The sequence below is a fragment of the Tamandua tetradactyla genome, chromosome 4 (assembly GCF_023851605.1).
Source record: "Tamandua tetradactyla isolate mTamTet1 chromosome 4, mTamTet1.pri, whole genome shotgun sequence".
Taxonomy (NCBI): domain Eukaryota; kingdom Metazoa; phylum Chordata; class Mammalia; order Pilosa; family Myrmecophagidae; genus Tamandua; species Tamandua tetradactyla.
This window is the reverse complement of record NC_135330.1, coordinates 197,014,309-197,040,811: the sequence shown is the minus strand read 5'-3', so window position 1 is coordinate 197,040,811 and position 26,503 is coordinate 197,014,309. Positions and strand designations below refer to the sequence as shown.

Below are 26,503 nucleotides of genomic sequence, written 5' to 3'. Positions count from 1 at the left end.
ATGATTCCCTAATGTCTCTCCTTTTTAAAAGAAATGTCGCAATTAGTTATTTTCCACTCAGGGATCTGCCTTAAAGCCTAGCTGAAAAATATCCCTAGCCTTATATGGATTTTTAAGCTGGTTGAATAGGAAATGTCAAGAAGAAAGTTTTAGGCATTGGTTAAAATAATACAAATGAAATATTTATATTCATAGCTAAATCTGTACTACTAATAATAAATATTATTTTGGTTTTGATTTCCTTTTATAATGTCTTTAATTTTAAAAAAATTTTTAGAGGAAACAACATTATGGCAGAAGGCTTAAAAACATTTAATCTTTATTTCACGTATTAAACTTTAAATTGCTTTAGTATATTTAAGAAGTAAGGAATAATGAGGTTAAAGGTTTTGTTGGCAATTTGTGAGGTAAGAACCAGAGTTGTACATAATATATTTACTGTTATTAGCCTTGATCAATTTTGATTCTGCTATCATTTTGGTAGAAAAATCTAAAGTGACACGATTTTCATATCATTTAAATCAAATGATTGACAAGCTGCCTGAAAATATACACTATAATCTCATTTTTGTAGCAAAATGTGTGTTTATATATACACACACAAACATACATATATATATATGTATACAAATACAAACATATATATATTTGGAAAAAGTCTGGAAGGAATTCCACTGAGCCAAAGAATGGTTGCAGATTTCAAGTGGGATCTGGAGAGGTTCTCATTTTAACTTTATATAACTGATACATACGTATTTTAAATGATTCCATAATTTTGAATTTTTAAAATTATGAGTTCTTTATCCCATAATAAAAATACAAACCCACATTATGGAATTCTTTCTATAAATAACAACCTTCAGATCAATTTTGGTATTTGGTGCTGTATATGCTGGGTGACAAAGGAAGTTTTCCTAATTGTAGTTTTAGAAATTTATGCCACAGCTGCCAAATATAATTTAATTCACAACCCAACATACAAAACCCAAATTTTCTTAAAATGCAGACTTATCCGAATCCAAGTTCCTGCCATAATTAATAAAGAGTAACAGACAAGTTGTTCAAGTTTCCTCTACAGAACTTTAATTACAAGCCTAGATCTGTAGATTCTGGCTAAGAAACATTTGCTTTCTACATTCAAAACTGCAAACATTTTCTTAAAATTCACTGTTACTCTGACACAGTTGCATGGAGAACCCCAAGCAGGCTTAATTCTCAGGAACTGTCACTGGAAACAAGTGAAGTTGAGGGTTGCAAAGAGGCAATGTCTGTAAATAACTGATGTCACGCTATCACAGAGGTTGTGATAGCACTTGGGAACAAAACATCACTTCTGAAAAAAATGCGGACCAGTCAATGATTCTTTGGGCCCCATTTTCTATCCTCCTGGTCTAATGACACTTGAGGTATCGCCATAGTAGATCAACCTCAGGTCTGAGCTCATTTTTATAGGGGGCCAAATGCTGTCAAAGTGTTTCCACCATCTTTAACACTTCTTAGAATACTGGTTCTAAAGGAGGCAGACCAAATACAGACTCAGTGGGAAGAGTAAAGGAGACGCACCCGTGCTGGAGTTTTGGCTACTCCGCCTCGCCAACCTTGTCCTGCTCAGTACTCACGTGATCATATCCTCAGGCTCTTTGTTCAACATCTGGATATTCGTGAGCATCATGCACCTCCCCACTTCCTTGTCAAGCTGTCTTAAAATGTTGTCCACAGCTTTTCGTACTTGAGAGTAATATAATGACATGCCTGGAAAACACACATTACAATCAGAACTTTGACTATATCAAAGCCTGATATCCCATTTTTAAAACCTGTTTTCTGTAGGAACGTATACGCAATGCAAAATTTCCCATTTCAACCACTCTCAGGCGTGCACTGCAGTGGTGTCAACTGCCTTCCCACCACGGGGCCACCATCGCCAACACCTGTCACACTGACTTCTCCGTCACTTCAAAAGGAACCTCTGCACCCATCAAGGAATAACTCCCCCTTCTCTCACTCTCGGGCCCCCATAACCTGTAACCTTCTCTCTGTCTCTATGAATTTGCTTATTCCAGCTATGACACGGACGCAGGACCCTCTGATATCCGCCTTTCTGGGTCTGGCTTATTTCACTCAACCTAATGTCTTCAGGGTTCCACATGCATGTTATCGCATGGACCAGACGCCCTTCCTTTTTATGGCTGAATGTTTTTGTTGATCCTCTGTGACGTTTTTTGCTGAAGACTTTCTATGGGTCAGTGACAACCTTGAGCAGAGGGGCTGAGTCCGAGCCCACTTCTTTCTCTGCAGATCTGGGCCCTGTGCCCTGCATTCAGCATGTGTTCCACAAATAATGATCTAAATCCAATCAATCATAATTCAAATATTCAAAGGAAAAAATTGGTAGAAGAATTGAAGTAAACAAGAAAGTAGCAAGTTTCACTTTAGAAATTTATGTTCCTGGATAACATAAGAAACTTCACCATCATTGGTGATTACATGAACAAAGAATAATTCTCATTTTGGGTTAGGAGTTTAAAACTTTATATTATTCTCTGAAATATATATGGGGATTTTTTTTAGTGAAGCACAAAAATGACTTCACAGCATAGATGAAGCAAAATGAATTTTAGTCACCTAATTTTTACTGCTCATTAAATACAGTGTCAGTGTCTTATGCACAAGAAAATATATGTTTCATAAATGCATAGGCATTTTATATATGGTAGATAAATGAAAAACAAACAGCTTTGTATTTAAAATTTGTACCTTAAAAAAAACTACTAGTAGTTATTTCTCATGCCTTAAATCTTTTTCAAATCAATGAAGGTTTATATAACTAAAGATAAATATTTAGAAGCAAAAAGCTTCCTCATTTGTTTCTTTCATGCCTTTGCAATACAGGACCCATCTTAATAAAGTTTTTATTTGACTTCTAAATTCTAGTACTTAGTAGGAATAAATAAAGGCAAGAAAAATGATCTCTTTAGATTATTAGAGTTAGATTTTAAAAATCTCATGTAGACTAAACTCAGAATATAATTTGGCTTGCTGTGGGTTTTGGGAAATTTAAAATGTAGATTAGACTAATTTTACAGAAAAAAAGAAGAAAATGAACACTAAAAAATGAGTGAATGAATGGATGAATGTATATATATGTATTATACACACACAGGGGTTTGTTTTATAAGTGGTATTATCTACAAAAACACACAGATGTCTGTAAAATGCAGACCATCAGTAGTAGAGGATAGGAAAGACCACAGATAAAAATCTAACGTTTCAGTGGCAAAATATTTACCAGGAAGTTCCAAAAAGTTTAAAGGGCAGTAACACAAGCGCTGCGGGGAGCCATCAGAGGCCTTCACGCTGGAAGGCCACAGGAACTGCTTTCATAAAGACGGTGCTGAACGCGCAGCCCGCGGGGCAAGGCTCTCCCAGCCACCCAAAAGGCTCCGTTACACGCAGCTCTGACACATCTGGGGAACCCACCTATCATTTTGGCCTCCTCTTCGGTGAGAGTCTTACTCAGATAGGTCTTCTTGACTCTCAGTGTGTTTCCTGAAGGGAGAACTGCCCCCGTGACGGGCATGGGTGGCTCGCCGTCCTTCTGCTGCAGACTGTCGGCGATCACCAGGAAGGCGCGCAGCCCGATGTTCATTCTCTGCGGGGACCAGAGAGACCCGGTTACTCCACCGGGACAAGAGGAGGGACCCGATGGCTCCACCGGGACAAGAGGAGGGACCTGATGACTCCACCGGGACAAGAGGAGGGACCTGATGATTCCACCGGGACAAGAGGAGAGACCCAATGACTCCACCGGGACCAGAGAGACCCGATGACTTCACCGGGACAAGAGGAGGGACCCGATGACTCCACCGGGACAAGAGGAGAGACCCGATGACTCCACCGGGACCAGAGAGACCCGATGACTCCACCGGGACAAGAGGAGAGACCCGATGGCTCCACCGGGACAAGAGGAGGGACCCGATGACTCCACCGGGACAAGAGGAGAGACCCGATGACTCCACCGGGACCAGAGAGACCCGATGACTCCACCGGGACAAGAGGAGAGACCCGATGGCTCCACCGGGACAAGAGGAGGGACCCGATGACTCCACCGGGACAAGAGAGACCCGATGACTCCACCAGGACCAGAGAGACCCGATGACTCCACCGGGACAAGAGGAGAGACCCGATGGCTCCACCGGGACAAGAGGAGGGACCCGATGACTCCACCGGGACCAGAGAGACCCGATGACTCCACCGGGACCAGAGAGACCCGATGACTCCACCGGGACAAGAGGAGGGACCCGATGACTCCACCGGGACAAGAGGAGAGACCCGATGACTCCACCGGGACCAGAGAGACCCGATGACTCCACCGGGACAAGAGGAGAGACCCGATGACTCCACCGGGACAAGAGGAGGGACCTGATGACTCCACCGGGACAAGAGGAGGGACCCGATGGCTCCACCGGGACCAGAGAGACCCGATGGCTCCACCGGGACAAGAGGAGGGACCCGATGACTCCACCGGGACAAGAGGAGGGACCCGATGACTCCACCGGGACAAGAGGAGGGACCCGATGACTCCACCGGGACCAGAGAGACCCGATGACTCCACCAGGACCAGAGAGACCCGATGACTCCACCGGGACAAGAGGAGAGACCCGATGACTCCACCGGGACAAGAGGAGGGACCCGATGACTCCACCGGGACAAGAGGAGAGACCCGATGGCTCCACCGGGACAAGAGGAGGGACCCGATGACTCCACCGGGACAAGAGGAGGGACCCGATGACTCCACCGGGACAAGAGGAGGGACCCGATGACTCCACCGGGACAAGAGGAGAGAGCCGATGACTCCACCGGGACCAGAGAGACCCGATGGCTCCACCGGGACAAGAGGAGGGACCCGATGACTCCACCGGGACAAGAGGAGGGACCCGATGGCTCCACCGGGACAAGAGAGACCCGATGACTCCACCGGGACAAGAGGAGGGACCCGATGACTCCACCGGGACAAGAGGAGGGACCCGATGGCTCCACCAGGACCAGAGAGACCCGATGGCTCCACCAGGACCAGAGAGACCCGATGGCTCCACCGGGACCAGAGAGACCCGATGACTCCACCGGGACAAGAGGAGAGACCCGATGACTCCACCGGGACAAGAGGAGGGACCCGATGACTCCACCGGGACAAGAGGAGAGACCCGATGGCTCCACCGGGACAAGAGGAGGGACCTGATGACTCCACCGGGACAAGAGGAGAGACCCGATGACTCCACCGGGACAAGAGGAGGGACCCGATGACTCCACCGGGACCAGAGAGACCCGATGACTCCACCAGGACCAGAGAGACCCGATGACTCCACCGGGACAAGAGGAGAGACCTGATGACTCCACCGGGACAAGAGGAGGGACCCGATGACTCCACCGGGACAAGAGGAGGGACCCGATGACTCCACCGGGACAAGAGAGACCCGATGACTCCACCGGGACAAGAGGAGGGACCCGATGACTCCACCGGGACAAGAGGAGGGACCCGATGGCTCCACCGGGACCAGAGAGACCCGATGGCTCCACCGGGACAAGAGGAGGGACCCGATGACTCCACCGGGACAAGAGGAGGGACCTGATGACTCCACCGGGACAAGAGGAGGGACCCGATGACTCCACCGGGACAAGAGGAGAGACCCGATGACTCCACCGGGACCAGAGAGACCCGATGGCTCCACCGGGACAAGAGGAGGGACCCGATGGCTCCACCGGGACAAGAGGAGGGACCCGATGGCTCCACTGGGACAAGAGAGACCCGATGACTCCACCGGGACAAGAGGAGGGACCCGATGACTCCACCGGGACAAGAGGAGGGACCCGATGGCTCCACCGGGACCAGAGAGACCCGATGGCTCCACCAGGACCAGAGAGACCCGATGGCTCCACCGGGACCAGAGAGACCCGATGACTCCACCAGGACAAGAGGAGAGACCCGATGACTCCACCGGGACAAGAGGAGGGACCCGATGACTCCACCGGGACAAGAGGAGAGACCCGATGGCTCCACCGGGACAAGAGGAGGGACCTGATGACTCCACCGGGACAAGAGGAGAGACCCGATGACTCCACCGGGACAAGAGGAGGGACCCGATGACTCCACCGGGACCAGAGAGACCCGATGACTCCACCAGGACCAGAGAGACCCGATGACTCCACCGGGACAAGAGGAGAGACCTGATGACTCCACCGGGACAAGAGGAGGGACCCGATGACTCCACCGGGACAAGAGGAGGGACCCGATGACTCCACCGGGACAAGAGAGACCCGATGACTCCACCGGGACAAGAGGAGGGACCCGATGACTCCACCGGGACAAGAGGAGGGACCCGATGGCTCCACCGGGACCAGAGAGACCCGATGGCTCCACCAGGACCAGAGAGACCCGATGGCTCCACCGGGACCAGAGAGACCCGATGACTCCACCAGGACAAGAGGAGAGACCCGATGGCTCCACCGGGACAAGAGGAGAGACCCGATGGCTCCACCGGGGCAAGAGGAGGGACCTGATGACTCCACCGGGACAAGAGGAGAGACCCGATGACTCCACCGGGACAAGAGGAGGGACCCGATGACTCCACCGGGACAAGAGGAGGGACCTGATGACTCCACCGGGACAAGAGAGACCCGATGACTCCACCGGGACCAGAGAGACCCGATGACTCCACCGGGACAAGAGGAGGGACCCGATGGCTCCACCGGGACCAAACCACTGGCCTTCTAGAACAGCTCAGCTTGCTCACCACTGAGATCAGTATGCGAAAGGAATAATGGGAAAATCCGGGAAAATGGAATTAGGTTTGTCACTGGCGCTGCCTCACCAGAAGGCAGCTGGGATGGTTTCTCCAGGTTCAGAGGGGGTGGCTGACATGGGCACCATCCGTTTCTGCCCAGGGGACCCTGGCACCCTCAAAGGGGCAGCGGTCATCCTCTGCAACAGTGGAACTAAGGCAGCCTGGGGGGAAAAGGCTCTTTAAGAACAGTCACATATGTGGGCTATGATGCCGAACATCTTGTGCTTACTGGGCCATTCTCTTCTTTGGCCAAGAGACTGATCATTAAAAATTGATGAATTTGACATCAAAATGAAAAATGTCTGCTCTTTGAAAAAATAGTGTTAAGAAAGTGGAGAAAATATTTTCAAAGTACTTGTCTGATAACATGCTTCCATTCAGAATATATAAAGAGATCTCATAACTAAATAAGAAAATAACCCAAATAACCTAACTCAAATTTAGTTAGGTGTATAATACATTTTGAGTTAATTTTTACATAAAGAGGGAGTTATAGACCAAGGTGCATTATTTCGCATGTAGATGTCCAATTGTTTAGCACCATTTATTGAAAGATTATCCTTTATACATTGAATTAACATGGCACTGTTGCTGAAAATCAATTAATGAGGCTGATATATATAATGAACCTCATATAATGAGGCTGATCATTTAGTCCATGTTAAAAATTGGGTTATTTTCTTATTGAGTTATGAGATCTCTTTATATATTCTGGATGGAAGCATGTTATCAGACAAGTACTTTGAAAATATTTTCTCCACTTTCTTAACATTATTTTTTCAAAGAGCAGACATTTTTCATTTTGATGTCAAATTCATCAATTTTTAAATACTGACTTATACTTTTTGTGTCCTATTTAAGAAACTTTTGCCCACTTTGAGGTTATAAATGATTTCTCACTCTTTTTTTTTCTAGAAGATTTATAGTGCTCAACTTTAGTTAGGTTTATAATACATTTTGAGTTAATTTTTACATAAAGAGGGAGTTATAGACCAAGGTGCATTATTTCGCATGTAGATGTCCAATTGTTTAGCACCATTTATTGAAAGATTATCCTTTATACATTGAATTAACGTGGCACTGTTGCTGAAAATCAATTAATCATATATGAGTGAGTCTGTTTTATGAGCTGTACAGTAAGTCTTGAATTAGGATGTGCTAGTTCTCCAACTTTATTTCTCTTTTTCAAAACTGTGTTGGCTATTCTAGTTTCTTGGATTTTCAGTAAAAATTTTAGAATTGGCTTGCTGATTTCTATAGAAAAGCCTACGGAGATTTTGATTGGGATTATAATGTATATGTACCAATTTGGGGAAAAGTAACCTCTTAAAAATATTGAGTCTTTCAATCCTCAAACTCACTATTTCTCCAATTATTTGAGTCTTCTTTGATTTCTGTCATAAATGTTTTATAGTTTTCAACATACAAATCTCACACATTCTGTTACCCTTATCACTATGAATTTCATGATTTTTATTGCTATGATAAATGGTATTATTTTATTTCAATTGTTCATCTGTAGAATATGGAAATGCATTGATTTTACATGTTTATCTGTATCCTGCAAACCTCCTAAAATCATTTATTAGTTTTCATAGTTTTCTACCGATTTTTGGAGTTTTCTACAGATTCTTTGGAGTTTTCTACATCATATCATCTGCAAACAAAGAGGTTTTATTTCTCCCTTTCTAATCTGTATCTCATCTCTTTTTCTTGCCTTCTAGGTAGGACCTCAAGTTCCATGTTATTTTAGATCAAGGAAAAACTCTTGAGAAATAGATGACCAAGGCACTCTTCTTAGAGAAGGGCGAGCTCCTGTGATGATGGGGATGTGCAGAGAAAGTCATCTAGGTCCTCCTAAAACAGGATGACTGCCTGGAAATTACCCAAGCATTGAGTGATGGCACAATGCAGACTTTGCAGCATTAAGATAACCCTTTAGATCTCTGGTCCTTGCCCACAAGCTCATTCTAAACCATTCTTAAGACCCAATCTGTATTTGCTTCCTGAGAAACTGCACCAACATCTTATCTGCACCCACATCTGATCATCACTGGTCAAATGTATGATATCTACTCATAGACTACTCTCATCCTTGGCTGCTTTGGAGCCTGGGTAGGTCTTTGGGTATATAAACACAAACTACAGATGAATACATTCTTCCACTGCCCTAAGAGATCAAGAGAAGTAGAAGATGATACCTAATTATCTCCTATTTTCGTCAGAAATACCCAAATATCTCCTCCAATTTCTGGCAGTTTTTAAAAACACAATATCAACTGCTCTCCACAGAAAGGTTAACTAATGAATCATTGTTTGAATGAGGAGTTTGGGGAGAAGAGCCAAAGATAATTTTTTAGACAGTGATAATGAGGGTAGGAGCTAGTACCATGTTCTTTTCAGACAAATAGCCTGGTAATTCCAAGAATCAATTATTAAAGATAGTTCAGCCATGAGTATTGAGAAGTGAAAAATACTGTGAGAACTTCCACAGGATGAGAAGACTCTTCACACAGTTGGCCTCTGGCCCTGGTAATTTGCACTGGCTTGGCTCCCTCTCACTGACCCACTGACTGCAGCCATTCCAGGAGCCTCCACGGTCAGGAGACACCAGACCGTTATGGACCTGGGGCAGCGTGTGGTGGGAAGGAGCTCGGGGGCCCTGGGTTCCCTCTGCTCCTACCAAGCTGCCTGCTTGGAGCCTCTGGTCTCTGGGTTCTCTTCTTCCCTCACGGGATGCAGGAGTCAGACGACATCACAGGGCTGATAGGGACAATCGCTTTTAAATTTTATGGTGTGGGATTTATTCCGTATTTTTTGCTTAAGAGTTTGTAATGCACTCTTCCCAAAAATCACAGTTATTCTGTTTGATAAGTCAAGCAAACATTTTGTCCATTTTGCTGGTGTCCACACAGCAAGTAAGAGGGGCAGGGCCTGTGTAGGGACTGGCCAATCCAGCTCTGCTGACGTCTGCCCAGTGGTATTTCTATCACCCCAAGCGGAAGGTCTGCAGAAAGAGTCAGCTGGCAGGCCCTTCTCTTGGTTAACGGCATTTTTAAAAAGTTTAAAATTGAATGCTTTTCATTTCTTTAGCACTCCTCTCTTGCTTAGCTCCGCCCCCTCTTCCACGTTGCATATAATGCCTGTCAGAGACGTCACCTACTCCTTCCCACAATCCGCCTGGCCCTGCGCCGGGATCCTGCAGCAGAAACCTATTTGCATACATAATTTGTACAATTCCAGTGTTTTAATATTTTTGTTATTACAAGTGTCTTTTCCTCTGTTTCATTACCTCTCAATACCAACCTTGCTAATCTGCACCAAAATAATTATACTTTAAAGTGATGAATTTTCTTGAATAAAATAGCCTGACTGGTAGTGACAGATGACTTTTGTGGACAAGAATTACTCTAGTGTAAAGGGCGGCAATGGGTGGTGCCCATTGAGGGCAGCACATCCATCTTTCGGCATTTTAAGTCTATTCATCCAAAATGTACTTCTGAAATTCCACCATCTTTACTATTTAATCCAATAAATTGAACAGAAAGAATCAGAAGCAATATCAGAGAAGATGTCTTGCAGCCACTCCCCAGAGTCTCAAAGCAAACCCGCTCCGCCAGAAGCACAGGAAAGGAGCGCTCATACCTCTGGATTGAGACTGAAAGCTTTCGCTGGTTTCCCCACGCAAAGAAAATCAAAAATGATTTCTTTCATTGCAAAATCTAAACGCTCCTGTAGTGAAAACAAGAAAACAAAACACAAGAATTCAAGTGCAAATCCAACATGAAATGGTTGGTTTTATGCCACCCACACAATGCTAACGGGAGAGGGGCACTGAAGGTTTCTGGGTCACGGAGCCTCCCCCACGGAACAACAGGCTTCTCTGAACAGTGGAGCAGCTTGTTTTCCTGGAGCTGCAGACACAGCTTCGTCATTTAAGATGCAATTAGCCCTAAAGCAGTGAATGACTAATTTCAAACAAAAACCATAAAACACCTGGAGTGTCTTGTTTATACACAGAATAAACTCTGCATATATGTACTACAAATGCTGGTAACTTCTTGAAACTCAGTTTAAAATGCGTTTTTTTTTTTTTTTTTTTTTTTTTTTTGCATGGGCAGGCACCGGGAATCAAACCCAGGTCTCTGGCATGGCAGGGAGAACTCTGCTACTGAGCCACTGTGGCCTGCCCCTAAAATGTGGTTTTAAAAGAGCTATTGTGAAATGACCATTTTCCTCTGTTCTCTAACATTGAAAATCCTTTTGCTCATAACAAACAATTTTGTCAATAAGATGAAAAATCAACAAATAGGACATATTAAGGTCTTTTTGTTTGTTTTTCTTTTTTGGCATGGGCAGACTCCTGAAATCAAGGTTTTTTAAAAATGAGAATTTTAAGCAAGATTCCAATAATCTGAGACAGTGGCTACCAAGATCTGATGGCTAATGCTGTGGAACATATTCCAGAATAATCAAAGCACGCTCTCAGCCACCTGATAACCACACAAACAAAAGCTACATTAATTCATCTGCCTGTGAAGAAGGTATGCCCTTTCCCTAAGTACAAATATTACAAAGGCATTTTGTTGTATTAAACACGCAGTGTTCTCGTATATTGAAGTAGTCTGTTACATTAATGGAAACTTACATCTTTAAATCACTTGTATATCAACAGAATTTTCATGCATATTATTTCACTTCAGCTCTACAACATCCTGAGGCACGCTGGGCAAGCATTTCCTTCCTCATTTTAACCATCAAGAAGCTGAGAAAAAATGTTTTCTGACTTGCTCAAAGTTACAGAGCTAGCTGCCTTGTGGCAGAGGCTGGACCAGAAAAATTGTCTCTTTCATCCTCCTCTGAAAATCACAAGTTGGGGTAAATCATTTGCTCACAAAGTGCTTTAAAGAGTACAATCTTGGAACTAAATAATAAAGTACATGTTAAACTACATTTAGGATTATTAGACCAATTTTGAAGTGAATTAATATACATAAGGTGCTTAGAAAAGTTCTTGACAAGCAGTAAGTTCTTAATAAGAACTAATACTCATTATATTATTCCCTTTTTACAGGGTAAAAGTTAGAGCATTATTATTCCTCAAGTTTCACTAAATTGTATTTTCCGGATTTCCCTCCAAGCACTTCGACTCATCCTGACTTGGAGAATTTAAGGCAGAGTGTTGTGGGAAAAGAGGCCTAAGAGTCGAGACTGTTTCTAACACAAACAATTTCCTTCATTTGTCAAATGCCCAAAATGCCCATGTCACAATTTGTTTTGAAGCAAAAAACGGGGGAGGGGGTGGGCAGGTATGTGTGACAATACTTTCAAAACCTTTCTGAAAAGTCTGTACATGTAAGATATTATTTTAGACTTTTCACTTCTTAGTATTTCACAAGGAGACTGGCTACCTAACAGTGCTTGGGAGGCTCTCACTGCCCAAAGCTTCTCCTTACCTGGGAAATAAACTGGATGATTTTCACGAAGATGTTCAGAGGCATATCCCTCGGCACCACGCCTCGGGACCCTTTGGGGAAAAGTGTTGTGATGACGGTTATAAGTCGGCTGGAAGAGAAAGGGGAAAAAAGAGAAATAGGCAAGATTGGCTGAGCTCCAGTTCTTTAAGGGAAAATGGCAGATGTTTCATCTTATCAGGGAGGATTCAGAAAAAGGAAAACAAACCAGCTCACCGCTCTCCCATTAGCATAATTACTCTATGAAAAGGTTTTCTGGAAAACTAAGGGCAGGTGGGACATGATGGTCGTTTCCTTTGTTAAAGTGGCAAATGAAGCCTGAAAGAAGCTGTCCTGGATTTAGATCTTTCAGAAACTGTCAGCCTCGAACAATTGCTCAGGGGGTTGCACAGGGGGCAATAAAAAGAAAACTGTGCTCACTGGTGACTGGAGCCAACCCCTTACCTCTGAGTGGCCGTGTTGCTCTCACATTTAATCCGAATCATGTAGACCCACAGCAACCGGTACAGAGACTCCAGGGCGACCCGAGCCATCTTAGGGTCTTTACTCTGCAATGGAAACCAGAAGGGAACTTGCCAGGTCAGCGGGGATGGCGGGGCTGGTTCTTGGGGAGCCTGGGAGTGGGGGGCCGCGGTGGGCACGCAGCCTAAGCAGTCGCTGAAGTGTCCGGGGGTGTCCGGGGCCTCCAGGGCCCCTGGATAAAGAGTCGGCGAGGAGGGGCCAGGTGGCCGCTGGGGAGGGCAGCCACGCCATTCTCTCGTGTGCCCACAGGAGTGGGCAAGAGGATGCCTTTCCCTGCCACCCAGGGAACCCACCTTCCCTGGTGCCAAGAGGAGGGTCCATTTGTCCTCATGTTGACTGTGTCCTGCAAAACATTCTTATTACTTTGACCCATCATCCAATCACCTTTGCACACTTATCCAGTGCCTGATGGGCACAGGGCACGGTGTAGAATCGGGGGTCTAGAGCGACCCTTCCCCTCAAGATGTTCACAGTCTACGCGGGTCGGGAGCCAGACAGTCACAATCAACCTGTGGGCAGCTGGGCAGGCTGGTCGGGACGGGGTAGGGACGGGGGAGAGGGCAACCCACACACACTCAGGTAACAGGGTCAGGAAATGGTCCCAGGTGCAGATGGCAACTCAGAGCAACCTAAAATTCACCGCGTGCTCAGCAAATTCTTCTTCACCAAACAAATACTCGAATGCCTACTTTGTGAGGCACGGCTCGGCACTAGCAACTTTGAAAGGTGTTGAGGAAAGGAAGGGGAGGGCAAGGTCCTGAAGCAGAGGCCCCGCACATGCCCAGGGCAGGGTGCTGGCCAGACGGCTGGGCCTGCTGCAGGGCTGGGGACAGCTGGCACATTGCTTGGAAGAGCTGGGGAGAAGCAGCAGTGACAGTGGGGCTCGGAAGAAGGCAGGGGCCATAGGAGGCGGCTTCTCGTGATGGCCACAGGGTCACCAAGACAGAACTGAGACAGAGAGCCCATGTAGGAGGCCCTCTGCCTGCAGGGGGGTGCAGCCAGGCCCAGGGACCTACTGGGGTGCAGCCGTGGCCTCCAGGTCACTCCAAGTCAGGCAGAGAGGAGGGCATGGCTGTCGTCATCAGATGGACATCGTCACTCCTTCATTTCATCCTGAGTTTTAAGAATTTATCTACAAAATGTCTCAAAAACCTGATGTCTTCTCCACGCCTACCTCCCCTGGACTAGTCAGGCCTTCAGCACTGGCTCCTGGGGGCTGCAGTCAACGCCTTGTCCGCCTCCCCAGCGGGCTTGCCTCCCCGCTGTCCTCGCACCAACTCTAGTCCTCCCCACTTAAACAGAATTCATTCGGTGGTTTCCCTGATGCCTTTGGGCTCAGGCTGAATTTTCTTGACATAATTGGCTTTTGTAATCTGGCTCAAACCCGACCTTTCCTGCCTCCCACCCTTATTCCCCCACGAGTTCCCTAAACTCGAACTCATTCCATTTCCATATCGGAGCTCCTCACCCCATCCCAGCAGGCGACCTGCTCACTCCTTATGTCTCCTCGGGTGACCCTCTCTCGTGCACGCCGCACGTCCTGATGCCTTCCCTCTAAGACGATTCTCCCCCCGCGAGGACCCCCCAACCCAGACCCTTGGGTAGCCCTTCAGCTCCTTCACAGGGTTCCTTGTCTGGACAGCAGCGCGCATGTGCACAGTGGGGTCTCAGAGAGGAAGGGGCACCAGCATCTGTCCCCGGCATTCTGCGGGGACCAACCCAAAGTTTGCTAAACAGTCTCTAAATGACATCTTGACCTTGTCCTTCCCCTCTTCAACTATTTATCTTGCCAAAACTGATTTAGCTATTTTCTTCTTGGGATGCTCATTTCTGTAGAATTTACAACTGTTAAGAAATAATCTGGGCTAAAATTTACTTTTCAGCTAGTTATTGAAAAAAGACGAACCAGGTGAACGAATTCTATGGAAAAGACTTTAAAGAGTAGTTTTAGATTTAAGAAAGATAGATTTCCTATGTCTGTGTTGTCGTAAAGCAGCTCTTTAGAAGTGTGCATTTACACATGAAGGATTATATATATATATATTTTGCCTATTAGTAAGAAAGGTATGATGCAACTTACAATCTGTCAAAAATTTTGGTTACTAAAAGGAACTAGAGGCTACTAAAAAAAAGTTGCTATTAAACTATTCCATCATTAAAAAACCTCCTCCAACCATTCCAGATCAGCAGACACCCATAGCACGCATGCGGGGTGGGTAACAGCAGGCTGGGGACACAGCCTGACTGGGCTGGGGGGGCTCTAGTTTATTAACCACACGGTGACCTTGGGCAAATGCCCTTCAGCTCTGGGGGCCTCATTCTCATCTGCAATGCAGATGCTCACTGGACCTACCTGGTAGGAAGGTTTAGAATTAAGTAAGTTAATGCATGTGAGGCATTGGCTCTGTTCCTGGCAACAAGAACTACTGGCATGCACAAGGCAGCAGGCGACCAAGGGGCCAGGGGAGGCGTGGCCCCTACCTTCGTGGGGCTTCCATCCTGGGGGCACGTCTCCTCCTTTGTGACTTGTTCCCTCTAATACTGTAATCAACAGTGTTTTCTATGTCCATAGTGTGTAGTTCAACATTCCTTCATGGACATTTTATCTTATAGCATGATAAGTAGGACAAGAATCTCAATTTCACTGAGAGGCTTAATTGAGATCTCTAGGTTAAACGACTCATCTAAGCGTCTTCTGTTTAACAATCTATTTTATACTTTTTTTTCTGTTTTTCCCTGCCATTACCTTTTTGAGGTACTTGTGGCTGATGTCCTTTCACTTTTTTTTTTTTGCATGGGCAGGCACCGGGAATTGAACCTGGGTCTCCGGCATGGCAGGTGAGAACTCTGCCTGCTGAGCCGCTGTGGCCTGCCCCCTGTGCTTTCACTTTTCAGACTGTATTTGAGATGGCCTATTTTTGCTCCCATAGAGACTGAAGAGCATGGCTGCCTTTTGTTGTTTTGTTTGCCTGTGGATCTCGTACAGGTTAAAAAAAAAACTCCACGTCTGATGGCTTTAGCATTTCAAGACGATATCACTGACCACTGCAGCTGCTCTTAAATGGATTTGCTCGCCTCGCTTCGGGCTACGGTGCCTCAGGCTCCAGCATCCTTTCTGCAATTCCCTGAATGCCTGGAACGCCTTCCAGCCTTTGCTCTCCTTGGGAAACTCCTACCCTGCTGGCACATTCAGCTTAGCTGTCTTTCTCTCTTGTTACATTTCCCTGCTTTTCCACTCCGTCCTCATCCCCAAGACGTTGCCAGGCACCTCCTGCTCGTTTCCTAGGACACATTCTACTGCTTTACTTGGTTGGATGTGTCCTACAGGAGGGGACCTCCGGGAACTCAGGTTTCTTCATCTGTCGGCCTCAGTGACCGCCACCAGGACATACTAAAGACATTACTATCAGCACATGTTAAAATGTATTACAAAAAATATTAAAAAAACAAACACAAAACGAACCACACATAGTATCTAAAAGACTCAGGCATAAGATTTCTTTCACAGAACCGACACACAAGGCAGCCCTCGGGTATTAGGAAGCCAATCCTCGTAACAGAATGACATCACTAGCCATTGGACACTTGAGGGCATTTTGGCATTTCAGAAGTGCTTTCATGTAACATGATTCCAATTGAGGAATTTAATAATTGAGAGGAGCTAAATGACTCGCTCCAGGTCTTCAGGCTAGTAAATGACAGCTGGGACTGGACTGACTTCTCCTCCAATTCTAGCAACCGGTACACGTAGCTTAGAGCTGCTTACTCTGTCCGGCACTGCCACCCGTGCTTTACATACATTATCACATCGTAATTCTCACCTTGCGGTAAAGAAACACCTTATGGAGGGGGCACTGCTGTTGTCCTCCCTTCTCAGATGAGAAAACCCAGGCACAGAGAGGTTAGGTAACTTACCCAAGGCCACATCGCTAAGCGGCAGAACCAGAATTCAAATGCAGGCGATCTGGGCCCAGCCTTCAAAGCCTTAAGCTGCGGAACAAGCTGCTGGGGCCTGGAGGGTGCACCCCACGTGGAGACAGGCTCCCTCCCGAGTGGTCCTGTACCCCCACAGCACCTAACACAGCAGGGCTCACCAGTTCATTCAAGAGGGAGACGCTTTGAGCACACCCCTCAAACCGGAGATTTATGCAATGGTCTCTGCCTCAAGATCGACAGACCAGTTCACCACTGGAATCTGTGCAGTTCTTATGACTTAACTTACGCTCTGAGGTTACAGTGATAAAATTGTTGAAGAAACGAGTGGCTTCAGTGGCATGTTCCAACCTGCTGTCAAAAAAACAAACAAACCAAAAACAGCGAGGCCACTGTGCCATGGGGACTTTCCCCTGACCCAGCGTGTCTCAACCTTGGCCAGCGCTCAGTGTGGTGGTCAGCCTGCTGCACACACACCCACCTCCTTAAGCCTCTACTTTTCCTTACGATAACAGCAATCTGCTACCTTTTGATCTTTTTATTCTCAAATGCTTTCTGGTTTTCTCTTAAAGGCATTTAAGTAAATCTACTTCTTTAAATTATATTTCTTTGCATATCCAGGTCAATATCTTCCTTCTCTTTTGGTATTTCTTTTTAATACTCAAATCAATTTACCATATTCATAATTGATACTTTTTGATGATCGCATTATGTAAATTACATATGCATACAAGGTAGGATGATGTCTAAAATTACTATGGGAACAAGCGAGAAGACCCTTTTTTCTATGCAAAGGCTGGATAAGGCATCCATGGAAAAGAACGCATTGACATCTGACCACTCATTCTTAGGCTCAGTTTATGTGCACTATTAGAATTCATAAATTCCACTTTGAAATGTGCCTTTATTTTGACAGCTCTGAGAACACAGATTAAGAGATATTCTCAAGGCTAGAAATGAGCTTAACATTAAAGAAGAATAACCATGTCTTGAAAATTAATATTTAAAACAGCTAATATAGTACCATTTAAATTTGATATTTACGAAGAGAATAGTAGTTATTTTTAATTAAATGATGCCACCCATTTCACTGCTTTCAGGCAATAATTATGGAATCTTTAATGTATCACTCAAAGTCTCCAATTATAAAATAAAGATATCATCAATCTCCATACCATTATTATATTAAAAGCTAAGAAAAAGGAACCCTTAAATTGTATTGTGATTATTACATTCAAATGTATATTAAGTGCTGAAAACAAATTTTGTCAAATCTATCTATGGCAACCACATTTTTCTTGAGATTTGTATTAGAAATCAAAAGACCTTGTTTGTACCCTTACCGAGCAAATGCCATTCAATTTAATTTTTTTTATAGCACTATCATTATCTGAGCTTTTTTGCTTATGCATTTGTTTCTTTGTCTGTTGTCTATTGTCTAGCTGTCATTTACCAGCTTGATGACCCCCGCTAAACTGCAATGTCCGGGAGAACAGGAAGCCTCACAGTTTTGCATCCCCTCTGCTAGCACCTGGAACAGCGCCTGGCATGGCACTTGTTGTTGTCCAGCTGGACTGGCAGAAACAATGACTAACTCAACTGCTACCTCTAGCTGTGACTGAGACAAAAGGAGAATCTCTACAATGGTTTCTCTGACTGTGAAACTAGGCTAATGTCTGGCTTTTCAAATGGAATATTGCTACCTGAGAAACTTCTAGAAGAACATCCAGTAAGCCTACAGAAGCACAGGGAGAGCTTAAAGTGGCCTGCAGCCTTGTCACGAGACAACCCCCTGCCACCCCGTGCCCACCGTGCTCCTGCCACTTGCCTGGCGTAGCAGAGATCTCCAACAAGTGAGAGCTCTGTGGTTAATCATACAGGGAACATGTTTCTCAACTCTCGAGTTTTATTCTGTTTCTGTAATCTGGACCTCACTGGCACATTATAGTCATTACAATAGAAGAAAAGAAATTTAACTTTCTCCCAATTATATCTATTTGGAAGCATCAGAAACTAATGTGCAGTTATTCCACACACATACTAAATATTAAACTTTAAAATACTAGCAGAATCAAGTTCTCAGAGCATATTTCCTTTTTCAGAATTAGGTGTCTTATGGATATGAAGGTCATGTCTGATTTTTCTAGCTCAATACTTTCAGATTCTGACATAAAGTACACAGAAGAAAAAATATTGGTCACCAAAGACCAAGAGCTCCTGAAAGATGCAAAAGTCTTGGGAAGAAGCTGCCATAACTTTCTCATCACCTTACGTGGTATATCGCTAATATACAGTGGACAAAGTTAACGATGACTGAGTATTAAAGTCACATCCGTGCTCCCAAGGCAGTCTGCTGCAGACCCCACAGGCTGAGGACTGACCAGGGCACGGACACGAGATGGGAGCTTGTTTTCTCTGAAGGCGGAAGCATTTTACTGCCCACTTATACTTCGTTCTGCTCTACGTCAAGATGCCACCTTGGTGACGTGTCTCTGCAGAAGACACCAAAGATGGCAACCAAGTTACTCGCTTAGGACTCACAGCTGCATTCATGCTATTCGAGGTGCGTGGTGGAGGAGGGTGGGAGAGAAGTCGGAAAGGGTGCTGGAGGGAACAGGTAAAGGCAGGATGCGTTGGTTTGGTGGCCCTCATGAAGTGACGCGGCTGATTCTGAATCCCTAAAATATTGAAGCTATTTCCAGTAAGTATACTTCTGAAGCCTCAGGTATTTCTTCCTTAGTGAGCACTCCACAGGGAAGTTTGAAAGCTTTTCTTTATATTTATGAGTTTCTTTATAAAAAAGAAATTATTAATTAATTTAAAATTGTGGTAAAACACGCATAGTCATGACAATCATTTTAACCATTTTGAGTGGGCAATTCTTTGACATGAAGTACACTGACAATATTGCGCTACCTTCACCGCTATCTATTTCCAGACTATTTTTATCAACCTAAACTAAAACTCATGTTCCTTTAGCCAAAATTCCCCACGCCTCCCCTCCCTCCAGCCCTCGTAACCACTATTCTGCTTTCTGTCTTTATGAATTTACTTATTCTAAATAGTTTTTACAAGAGAACCATATACAATGTGGTCTTTCGCGTCTGGCTTCTTTCACTTAGCAAGTTGCCTTCAAGGCTCACCCATGTCGTAGCAACAGCACTTCACTTCTTTGCATGGCTGAATAATAGTCTGTGGCCTGGATCGACCCCATTGTCTTCTCCCATTCATCCACCGATGGACACTGGCTTGTTTCCACCTTTTAGCTATTGTGAATAATTTGTAGTGCAAATATCTGTTGAGTTCCTGCTTTCCATTCTTTTGGATACATAGCTGGGACATAGGGTAATTCTGTGTTTCATTTTCTGAGGAACCACCAAAGAGTTTACCACACAGGATGCAGGAGTCTACATTCCCACCAGCAATGGAGAAAGCTTCCTATTTCTCAGCATCCATGCCAGTACTTGCTATTTTCAGTTTTTTAAATAACAGCCATTCTAGTAGGTGTGAAATGGTATCTCACTGCTGCTTTAATTTGCATTTCTTTCATGACTATTGATATTGAGCATCTTTTCATATACTTATTGGCCATTTGAATTTCTTCTTTGGAGAAATGTCTATTCAAATACTTGACTCATTTTTAAATTGGGTTGTTTGTCATTTTGTTGTGGAGGTGCAGGAGTTCTTTATATATTCTGAATATTAAACTCTTATCAGATATATAGTTTTCCAAATATTTTTTCCCATTCTGTATGCTGTCTTTTTGTTTTTTTGATAATGTCACTTGATGCACAAAAAAAGTTTTCATTTTGATGAAGTCAATTTTATCCATTTTCCTTTTGTTGTTTGTGCTTTTGGTGTAAAACCTAAAAATTCCTTACAATTATTCCATCACTGCCTTTGTATTTAGTTGCTTTTTTTTTGTAGTGTACACTTTTGATTCCCTTGTACTTACCCTTTCTCTACATTTTTTAGTTATTTTCTTAGTGGTTACTTTTGTTATTACAATTAATATCTTAAACTAATAATTAACATCTTAAACTAATAACCTAGAATTGACTAATTTCAGTAATAAACAAACTTCCTGTTCCTAAATATTATCTCCCCCCTTATGTTGTTATTGTCTGAGATCACATCTTTGTACATTGTATGCTCATTAACATAACTATAAAATGTCATTTTATACATCTGCCTGTTAAGTCACATAAGGGGGAAGCAAACCCAAAAGTACAATAATACAGGATTGCATCTTTACCTTTGTTATTATCTTTACTGATGTTCTTTTTCCCTCTTATGGCTCTGAGTTACTGTCTGGTGTTCTTTTATTTTCTTGTAGGGCAGGTCTTCTAGTAATGAACTCTTTCAGCTTTTGTTTATCTGTTACTATCTTAATTTCTCCTTCACTTTTGAAGGATAATTTTGCCAGATATAGAATTCTTGGTTGACGGTTTATGTCATTCCACTGTCTCCTGACTCCTTGGTTTCTGAGGAAAAATCCGCTGTTAATCTTACTGGGAATTCCTTTATGTGACAAGCTGCTTCTATCTTGCTGCTTTCAAAATCCTTTCTTTGTCTTTGGATTTTTTCAATTTCACTATTATGTGTTGGGGTAGATCTCTTAGAGTCTCTCTTGCATGGAGTTCTTTGAGATTCTTAGATGTGTATATTCATATCTTTCATGAGATTTGGGGAAAGTTTTTGGCTATTATTTCTTCAAATACTTTTCCTGCTGCTTTCTCTCTTTCTTTACTCTTCTGGGACTCTAATGATGCATAAGTTGTTATGCTTGATGCTGTTCCATATGTCCTGCAGGCTCTGTTCATTTTCCATCTTTTTTTTTCTTTCTGGTCCTCACATTAGATGACTTCAAATGTCTTGTCTTTAAATTTGCCAATCCTTTCATGTGCCTGTTCAAACCTGAAGTTGAAGATATCTAATGAGCTTTTCATTTCAATTACTTTTCTTTGTAGCTCCAAAATTTCTGTTTGGTTTCTTTTTATAATTTCCATCTGTTTATTTTATTCAGAAAATGTTTTCCTAATTCCCCTTAGTTCTTTGCACATGGAATCCTTTAGCTCATTGAACATATTTATGGCAGTTGATTTAAGGTCTTTGACTAATCATTCCAATGTATAAGCTTTCTCAGGGATGGATTCTAGTGAATTCTTTTTTTCCTGTGAATGGACCATTCTTTCTTGTTTCTTTGTGTATTTTGTAATCTTTTTGTTGAGAACTGGATAGTTTGAGTTTTATGTTGCTATAACTCTGGAAATCTAGGATTGTGGGTTTTTTTTTTCTTTCAAGTTTTTAAATCGCTTGTTTTTTTTTTTTTTGGTGGCAGGCTGGAGGCATCAATTTGTAACTTTTCCAAATGACTTCTGCTCCCAATCAGGAGATGGACAGAAAAAAAAGAGAGAAAAAGGGCATTGCCTCTTTAAGACTCCTTCGCTGCTTTTGCCTGAGGGGTGTGGAGCAGTTACTGCCCTCAGAGCTGGCCTCTTCCAGAGATCTGAAGTAGCTGATCAAAAGTAGTGATCAGTGATCAGACCACACACCCAAGATTTTGGAGGACTAGATCTGTATAGGCCATCCTGGCACTAGCCTGGCACCAGGCACCTGGGCTGAGTCCCACTGCTGCCTGCCACTTGGCTGGGGGAAGAGGGCTGGTAGCTGCTGCATGGCTTGTGAGTTACCAGGCTTTTCCTTCAGTTCTTCCTTGGATACTGCACAATGTTCTAACAGACTCCAGAGTTTCGAAATAGTTGATACAGAAGTTTCTACTAGCTCAGTAGTTGTTTTGGTGGAGACTTACTCTGCCGTCTTCCCATAATCCTCCCATTTTGAAATATTCTAATTGCAACACCTGGGTTAAGTTCCAAATATATGTGATATACTTTCATTCCATTTTCCTATTCATCAAGGATCTTTTTATATCTTTTAGCATTAAAATAGTGAATTCCAACAATTCACTACCCATAAAGTAAAAGAACATTGCCTTGACTTTGCCTAATTGCTACCTGGTTCCAGCTCTCTCCAAATGACATAGGTCTCTCCTTCTTACAAACTTTGACATCCCTCATGGTCTGTATTATGCAGTTTGAGACTTCATTATATAATCTCCAATGAAATGCCAGGCTTCTCAAGGAAGAGACAATCTTCCATATGTTGTTTTCATATAATTGCCTGCCTCCTATCCTTCCCACTTCTAGCACCTTCTCTAAAACCTCACATACACAGTGGGCATGTAATAAATGCTTGGTAGGTTGACCTGAACTCTGGAATGTGGTTCAGTCTTTCTCCACTATTTACTCCATATACTCTTAATGATCTCATCACCTCTCTTTGTAAGGACTATTGAAGCTTGAAATCTGTTTGCAAAGGTAATCACCTCCAGGGTTCTGGTCTGCTTCTCTCACTGGTCATTTGACTACCCCCAGTTAGTCTTTGTGACATGCGTTGGCCACAGCTCCAAACAGTATTCTAACACTGAAGTGATTAAGTTCAAAGTGAGATTATGCTGCTTTGTTTCAAGAACAACTCTGAATCAAAAATGTTGGCCTTTTTGGCTATAGCAATAATTATTATGTAAAGTATTATTTTAATTCTTACCAAAATAAATATCACAAACATATTTGCATAAAATATGCAGAAACTTCATTGTGAACAATCTTAATCATTTTCTCTTTTTTTCCTCCCTTTGGACAAATTGACCATCTTCTCTTTGCATGAAAGGTAAAGAAAAATATATCTAAACGTAAGTAATAATTAACTAGATAACTTAAAAGTGGACCAAGGAAGAAAAATGGCATTGGGCTGTGCTTCAGAGTTAAGGCAGATGGATAAAACTGCAAAGTAAAATATCTGAAAGTGGTCATTATATCATAGCTGATAACTCTGAAAAGCATTTCATTTTTAAGAATACCTAAAAGATTAATTCTCTATCCACTGCTATTTTATTTTGCTGCCAGTCTGAAAAAAAATGAATGATACCAATCTTAGATTTCATAATCAACTTTTCAAACCAGTACATAGTTAGCACTTAAGAACAACTCTAATGTAGATTATTGTGCAATTATGGTAAATGCCCAAATAATATCATTAATCTTAACCACTACATCAAAATTAAAGTGCCTTTGAAAAAAAACAAGACAACATGTATAAGCACATCAGGATTTTATAAGTAAGTCTATTTCAAAAACCCTAAGGCATCAAATATCAAACCTGGAAAAGAAATGCCACCAAAACTGTGAGCACCTGTGAAAAATACATCCCATTTTCACTTTCACTAGGGATGTGTTCGTTCTGTTGAATTTTACTGTTAGGTCATGAGAAGTTGAAAGCTTGTTTACCACTTCAAAGTCTCCATGCTGACCTTAAAACTTGTCACTACAGCTGTTAGCCCTGCAGGGTCCGCAGCTTCCAGGACCCCCGTTTTATTGCTCACGTCACCCAGCACCTGCTGTGCTGCTGTGCAGGGATGCCTCGGGCTAATGAATGTCACGCGGCTTGAGTAAAACCCCCCAAATGGTCAGAAATAATAGTAAAGGAAATTGAGGTTTTCTGTTACCAGGTTGATGCTCACAAAGAATGGAACTTCTTTCCTCCAGAGTATTTTCCTGGACTGGAGATAGGTAGAAGGCTGGGAGAAGGTAGAGTGAGCTTCTGACAGCCACATGTGACCCTTATTGATATTTTAGCTCGTTTAGATATAATGTAAAAAAAAAAAAAAGAATAAAAAGGGGCATTTGACTCTGCCTTGAAAGTGATTCTTATCAGAATACTTTTTTCCAAATCTGAAGTGTTTCCTCTAATTCCTAGTCATTTTCTATAATTGACCATGTTTAATAAGGAGAATTATTAATGTTTTCATGGTTTCAATAGTACAGGGTACCTCCCTGCCCCTAAACACACACACACACATATATTAGGAATCATTCTCAGAAACCTTGAAATTATACACACAAAAGTTTTTTCGCGACGACAAATACTAACTTTCAGGTTGGATAAGCAGTTGTTGAGGAAAACGTGCCACCTGTTCAGGAACAGCTGCTTCTGGCTGACACAGAGCAGGCAAGTCACCAGGGGGTACAAGGCCTGAGGAGAAAGGAGATGAGAATATGGGGCGGTTTGTACTTCAACAACGGGGTAACACATCCTCTGAACCACCCTCTCGCCACTACCCTCAGGGCCGCATCAGCCAGAATCGACTGGAGGTTTCCTAACAGAGCAAGGCCCAGCCGGCGCCAGGCCGAGGTCGGCATTTTGCAAGTGTTTTTTGCAAAAACACAGTGGTGACAGAATATTCTAGAGTTGTGTATGATGCATAATACGTTTTATGTGTAATAATGTTGAAATTGAATTTAATGATTTAGTTCCCGATGATGAATTTTAAAAACAAGCTCACCATCTTAGTTTACTCTTTCAATCCCTCCGAAAGCAGAAAAAACACCAATTTTGAAAATGCTATTGGCTTTTTCTTGTAAACATCTACTTGTTTTCCCTATCTTAGAGGTAGGCGTATCTATTTTCATTTGCATGCAACCTTCCTGTAATTAAGGAAGATTCCTAAAAGAAATGTTATGGCACGAGTAAACTCTAGCAAGACAAATTTAACCGCAGGAGGAATTTGCTTATGACCAAATAAACAGGCTCTCCTGCGCTGTTCCTGCCAACTGGGTGGGTCTCCAAGCAACTGAAGAAGTCAGGAAAGCTAATGGGTGGCCACTCCCCAAAATATGCAGGCAGAACAGCTTCCCACATATTTTATCTATGTCTCCCAATAAACTAAGCTAATGAAGAGTTAAAGATGTAACTGGCTCACCCATTACTTTGCATTTGCAAGAAACAGCCATAATGAGATTCGTGTTTAACAATTAACTTAGTTGTTTTGGCGGGTGCCTGGTCCAGGAATCAAACTCGGGTCTCCTACACGAAAGATGAGCATTCTACCACTGAGACACCAGGCACCCTATATTAACTTAGTTTTAAACTGAGTTTGAATGCAGTTCTAATTCCAGTCAAGTAATCAAAAAAAAAAAAAAAGCCTGCAATTAGTTGCAATGGACACCAGCTTAGAGAATGTAGATAAATGAGAAAATTCATCACCAGTGCCAGCCAAACAACCTTGAGTACTTGCCTAAGTCAGGATGGCAGCCTTCGTACTTTGAAGACAAGCATACGCCATGCAAGGATGGCTTCCTAGCAACCTGCCTCCCCAAACTCAGGCAGCCACAGCTGGCCCACCACTGGCGGGTTCACAAAGCAGAGTTTTATCTGCCGCAGAAGATAAAAGGGTGTGGCAATCTAAAAGACCTTTCAATACAAAGAACTTTCCAAGAATTGTTTTCCCAGCCATCAGAGAGTTCCCAACTCTCTTTCCTGCCTGGTTCCATTTTGATTGATTGCCGATATGGGAATAACACAGGTGAAGACTCATGGAGAGTGAGATAAGAAACTGTTATTATAAACTTTAGTCTACAGATGGGAAACAAATTCTCAGAAATTAAAACAAAAACCAAGTTGACCCAATTTTAAATATAAACAACAGCATCCTCAGGACGAGAAGGGCCATCTTATATTACAGAGATTCAATCATGGTCCATCATACAAGCAAGCTCCACATTTTGAGATGCTACAAAGGGTGGGGGGGCTGCAGGCTGTTGTCCCATCTTTGGGATGCTCGCCACTCTCCGAGATTTCTGCCTAGGAATTTTAGTCTCTGCAGATATTTCT

The 26,503-nt window shown here is 43.4% G+C and overlaps 1 protein-coding gene across 9 annotated transcripts in view; it reads right to left on the bottom strand.

Annotated features, from left to right (window-relative positions):
- Positions 1–26,503, bottom strand: part of FRY (FRY microtubule binding protein) — a 396,935-nt gene that overhangs the window by 122,033 nt on the left and 248,399 nt on the right. For all 9 annotated transcript variants that reach the window (XM_077158984.1, XM_077158986.1, XM_077158985.1 and 6 more), the window contains 6 exons: positions 24,764–24,865; positions 12,761–12,864; positions 12,299–12,407; positions 10,488–10,574; positions 3,481–3,652; positions 1,620–1,752 (listed from right to left, as the gene is read on the bottom strand). In XM_077158984.1, the coding sequence (XP_077015099.1) occupies positions 1,620–1,752; positions 3,481–3,652; positions 10,488–10,574; positions 12,299–12,407; positions 12,761–12,864; positions 24,764–24,865 (707 nt within the window). The remainder of the gene's footprint in view (positions 1–1,619; positions 1,753–3,480; positions 3,653–10,487; positions 10,575–12,298; positions 12,408–12,760; positions 12,865–24,763; positions 24,866–26,503) is intronic.